The 6,000-nt window shown below is 29.3% G+C and overlaps 1 protein-coding gene across 1 annotated transcript in view; it reads left to right on the top strand.

Moving 5' to 3' along the window:
* Window positions 1-6,000, top strand: part of LOC108766034 (uncharacterized) — a 54,769-nt gene that overhangs the window by 37,973 nt on the left and 10,796 nt on the right. The window contains 6 exon segments of the mRNA XM_018515051.1: window positions 2,539-2,729; window positions 3,338-3,550; window positions 3,737-3,806; window positions 4,151-4,210; window positions 4,213-4,267; window positions 4,270-4,284. Of these exon segments, the coding sequence (XP_018370553.1) occupies window positions 2,539-2,729; window positions 3,338-3,550; window positions 3,737-3,806; window positions 4,151-4,210; window positions 4,213-4,267; window positions 4,270-4,284 (604 nt within the window).

Genomic DNA, 6,000 nt, shown 5'->3' on the forward strand with positions numbered 1-6,000 from the left:
TTGGTGGTGGAAAAAAGAATGAAAATTTTCGTTGTTTTTGGAATAAAATTTTTCTCATTTGGAGTAGATTCACTCCAAATGAATGAAATCTCACTTTCTTTTTTTGGAGTAGAATTTCATTTTTTGGAGAGAATATATATATTCTCCAGAATAGTAAATTTAAAATTTGTCACTACAAGAGTGAAAATATTCTCTTTTCCAAAGATTGGTTTAACTTTCACTCTAAGAGATTTAAAAAGTAAACTATATATTTCAAGTTTTATACATAAATATACATGTAGAAATATATATATTTATAAATTTAATTTTATATTAATATTTGCATACATCATTTGACAATTAATTTACATTCCACTATGTACTACTTTATTAATAATAGTCATTTTTCAAATTTAGTCAATTTAGCACGGCCACTCCGAACGATTTGTGGAGAGCCATGCAAAGTGCTCTAGACGAATCTGATATCCCGCACGAAAACTACACAATAAAAAAAGTGATGGATACTTGGATGAATCAAGAGCGTTATCCTCTTGTACATGTGAAGCGAAATTACGAAACTGGTGAAGTAACAATATCACAAACATGTGTCCGGCGATTTTCGGGTGAGACTAAGAATATAACTACTAAATGGTGGATCCCTATAACTTTCGCTACGCAATCTAATCCGGATTTCTCCAATACTGTACCTCGTTATTGGTTACGACCAGATCAACATAATATAAGCTTCATAATTAACCCAGATGATTGGATTATTGTCAATTTACAACAAACTGGTAAGTATGGATAAACAAATTTACACGTTTTTATTTATTTTATTTTTTCTATTATCACGAAAGTTCTACAATTCTATATCATTCAATTTTATGTATTTTTTATTTGTAAAAGCATAAAGAATATTTGAATAATTAAATTCTTCAAAATTTTCCCAAATATTAATTAATGTAAAATAATCTAGACTACAAGCATATCCAAAAATGAAACATAAAATGTTTCAATAAAGATCATTAAATAATGTCTTAATGACACCTTTTTAAGACATCTTTAAAACGTTTTATGTTCTTGATTTTGAACTTGTCTGAGAATTTTTAATCCATAACTTTCATACTTCTTTATAATATTTATATACAATACATTCACTCCCGGGAAAAAATGTTTCATATATAATTATAGTTTGGGAATTGACTAATCACACACACACAGTCGAGTATTCGCCTCTTACAATCAAATGAGAGGGGAATGCTCGACCGTAGTTGGTCGGTTTTTGCACTCTGACCTCGTTTGAACCCTCAGTGGAAACTTAGTGATTGGCATTAACGTGTCTAACGACGGCGAATATTACTGGGCGGTCTTATTTCGCCCGCTTGCATTTGGCGGTATAAGGTTGGCAGAATTTGGTTAAATGTTTTCATAAATTAATATCTGGTTAACCATTGCGAAAATTGCAAAATGGTAAAGAACTTTTTGACTCAGTTTAGTGATTAGTCCATTCTGCCGCTATGCAAGTTTTATCGTTAATGATTAAACACTCTGTATATAAAATATGTCCGTATATACATATAACTTTTTTTACCGGGCTGTTACATTAAGAAAAAATAAAATATAGATATTTGAAGATACATTTTGATAAATTCAATCTAGTAATAAATATAACGAATAATGCGACAGGATACTATTGTGTTACTTACGATGTCACGAATTGGAAAAAAATTTTGCACTACTTAAAGAGCAAAGAGTATACGAATATACACGTTCTTAATCGCGCTCAAGTCATTATTGATTCGTTTGCCATAGTAATAAATAATGAAACAAATGTAGACTTATTCATGCAATTGATAAGTAATCTCGCTATAGACAGAGATTACGTAGCTTGGCAGCCATTATTTCAAATTGTAGAAACTATGGCAAAGACTCTTTTATTCCCAGAGGTCAGACATATCAAGGTAACGTACAAACAGTTAAAATTATATAAAATATAATGCGCATATTCTAATTTTTTCGGATTACTAGTATAGTACTATAATTGGCCGCAATTTTATAAAATCAATGAACTTTTTTTTAAAGCCAACATATATAAATATTAAAATCGCTATCATAAGTATATAACGAAACAATATGGCGTAATATGTGTAATATAAATTATATTAACAATATTAAGAATCTTTATTTTATACCGCATATGTGAGAAGCACAATCAATACTAGAAATTTAAAATGCCTATTACGATCGAAGCTGGATCTTCATTGCTTTAAATAATTCAATCTTGAATTACTAATATACACTATATATATATATATATATATATATATATACTTGCATATATACCATACGCAAGTATAAATAAGTGCAATAACGTCTATTATCAGTAACCTTCTTTTCCTAATACTTTTAGTAAAAGTTGGACACAAATTCACTGATGCTCATGTGATGTTAATGTATTGATAAAACGCTAACAAAATTGTATATCCTTATATGTAGATCACAAGTGTATATCAAAGGATCAATACTTAATAATTAAGTTAATTACTTTATAATTTCTAGGTACGCTTCGAGCAACTCTTTAGTAGGCTTTTTTACTACATAGGATATGAAGAAGATCTTAATGATGATTACATCACAAAACTAACAAGGAGTAAAGCCTTAGAATGGGCATGTCTTATTGGTCATGAGGGATGTAAGAAAATAACCGCACTTAAATTAAGTGAATATCTCGCTAACAATGAAATTCACAAGTAAATTTCATACTTACGATTATCTCATAACTTGTATTTGTAACACGTGCATGCTCATGCGTGCATATGGATATGTTAAAACCGATTCTCTATTTCTTTAAATCATCGAAATCAAATATCATCCTTACTCTTTTTCCCGGAAGTCCATTTTTATTCTAATGACGTATATCGTATAACATAATAAATATGCCGTTGTGTATAAGCGAAAATATATAACAATTTAAATTGACGAAAGGCATTACCTATGCATCTTCCGTCAAATGTTATATACTACAGGGGTGCGTTCTAAAACTTAACTCTGTCAACTCTGAGTATCTTTTATCCTTATTGTCCATTGAATGATGAACAAGGATAAAAGGTACTCGGAGTAGACAGAGTCAAAATTTGGAACGCATCTCAGCATGATAATGTAATGACGTGGCAAATATTCTACATTACAAATGTAGGAGAATAGTGCAGAAAGGAAATTTAATTTTACAAAATAATAATTGCTTTATAAAAAATGAGAACGAAAAAATTAATATGTAACTTTAAAAAATAGAGAGTCGACTATAGGTATAAAATGCATGTACTACTTCCTATTAATATGTATATACTTACTTTTTTAGAATTCCATTATTTATGTATTGTACTGGTATGATGGCAGCCAATAGGACTACTTGGGATAAAATGTTGGAGTTATATCTAAAAAAAGAATTACAACAAAAAGGAGAAAATTATGATGAAAGCTTATTTTCGGGTTTGAGTTGCGCTGAAGATCCTGATATTATCATAAATTATTTAAATATAGCCAGAAATGCTTCATTATTTCCCAGAGATGAGCATTCATTAATTTTCAAGTACATTCTTGAAAAGCATGTGCGCAATGATACGATTCTCGACTACATATTAAAAAACATTATGGTTATAAAACCCATGTAATAATATTTACTTTTATAAATGCATATTGTATTTTTTCTTATTCGTAAAAATTTATTAATAAGAATTATATTATTTTGTTTTTATAGATTATTTACTACGCTTGAAGTAATAAAATTTATTCTTGAAAATATTTATACTAAAGAACAAGTTGATAAGGTAAATTTTATGATTCTGGATTTACATACTTATATTAACCTAGGCCCGTGTTCAGAATGCGCTTTTATCGATAAAAGCGCACTTTTATCTCTGAAATTCTATAATATACGTGACGTAAAGTATAGTATGTAGCGTGCTAACATCGTTGTAAGCGCGTTCTGAATACGGGCCCTAATATATAGACTATGGCCCGTATTCAGAACGCGCTTACAACGATGTTAGCACGCTAACATACTATACTTTACGTCACGCATATTATAGAATTTCAGAGATAAAAGTGCGCTTTTATCGATAAAAGCGCGTTCTGAATACGGGCCTATACATATATATGAATAGTGCATTAGTCCAAACAGCACAGAATCTTGCAGCAACACTTTTATAACGTTGCAGTGTTACTGCTATATTATATGTCGGCGGCACATGCTTTTTTTCCGCTGGATTTCTAGCTGGATTAGAATCTTGTATCGCATTGGCTGCGGTACATAGACTTATAAGATAGACGGATGAGAGAAGCTGAAAACTTTTGAAAACTTGATAGAAAGAAAGAAATATAATTACGGTGTAGTCCTCTTCTTTTCTAGTAGTGAATTCATTGGTCGCCGCGGCAAGCCGGGGAGTGGCCGAGAACAACTTCGACAAAATAGACAACTCCTCTATAGCGTATTCGATTACTGACGCGACCCGACTCTGAGTCAACAGTCTGTTCTTTTTAGCTGCATTTCTTACACAATTTAACTCTTCTTTTGCAGCTAAACAGAACAGACTATTGCCTCGGAATCGGGTCGAGTCAGTAAATCGAATACGCTATTTGAGTTGTGGCCTTACGCTCAAACTGATTGGTTCCCCACCGTTCACTGTAAAAGAGAGAAATAACTATATACTATATTTAAAGTAAAGCTATCCTTCAATGTTGTCTTCAGCTTCTTTCGTATGAACGCTCCGTCTGTATCTTATAAGTCTATGCTGCAGTATTGACAATGCTATAACATCGCAGCCAATATGGTGGCAAGAATCAAGCTAGCAATCCAACAAGAAGACAAGCATTGTGTACCGCCGGCTTTAATGAACTTATTTATGGTGCGCTTGAAATGAAAACTGTTCGTCATATGAAATTTATAAATTAATTTTATATAATTAAATTAATGTTAATCAGTGTTTAAACATTTAGATAGTAATTTTTTACTTTTGAGGATAACCACATTGCAAAATTAAGTAATAACAGGGTGTGCTTCAAAATATAAATCAAATTTTTGTTTTAATGTTAATTCATGAATTAATATTAGATTGATGATTCAATTAAATTTAATTTAAAAAAATAATAATAATAACTTAGAAAAATTTCCTCCTAGAAAATTATTCTTGCAAATTAATAAATTGTCCGATTCACGAAGATAATCCTCAAATAAAAACAATATTTTTACAGCATATACGCATATGCTATATTATTTGTACATATTGTATACTTATCTTAATATCGTCAATATCATATTAAATTAAAAATTAAGATTTAATAAATTAAATAATAAAAAATTAAATAATAAATTTAATTAATTAATTAATTAAATTAAAAGTTGTATTTTACTTAATTGCTACATAAAAATAAATTACTATTCAATATCTTGAATTACTTTGTTTCAGGTTAAAACATTCTCAGCTAATTTCAATCTAACTTCAGATATTTTATCTGAAATTCAAAAGTTGATAATACAGCGTAAAGTATATCTCGAGGTATTCATAGACTTAATTAAAAAATGGTTTTGGTACACAGCAGAAGACATAATATAAGAGCATTGATCCAATTAATCATAAAGCCGAAATATGATACAGAACTTACGTTTACATGACTTTATATAATTATTTTTATTTATTATTATACTATCTTGTGATTTATTTATATTTAGTTATTTCTAATACTTTTTAATAATTTTATAATATACAGTATTTTATTAATAGCCTAAAGAAGCTATTAATAAAATCTTCTGACATATTAATCTTCTATAATAATTGACAAATAATTTATATAACATTATACATATATAACATATTACATTCTTTAATGTCGATCCATTGTAGACCACGCAGGATTATTCATATATATTACACGGAGAGAATTTTTTCTTAGAATTTACCCTGAAAATATGACAATCGTGGGACAACATTGTATTTCGAAGAATTTTGATATAAATCTCTCTCA

Source organism: Trachymyrmex cornetzi, unplaced genomic scaffold (genome assembly GCF_001594075.2).
Source record: "Trachymyrmex cornetzi isolate Tcor2-1 unplaced genomic scaffold, Tcor1.1 scaffold57, whole genome shotgun sequence".
NCBI classification, from domain to species: domain Eukaryota; kingdom Metazoa; phylum Arthropoda; class Insecta; order Hymenoptera; family Formicidae; genus Trachymyrmex; species Trachymyrmex cornetzi.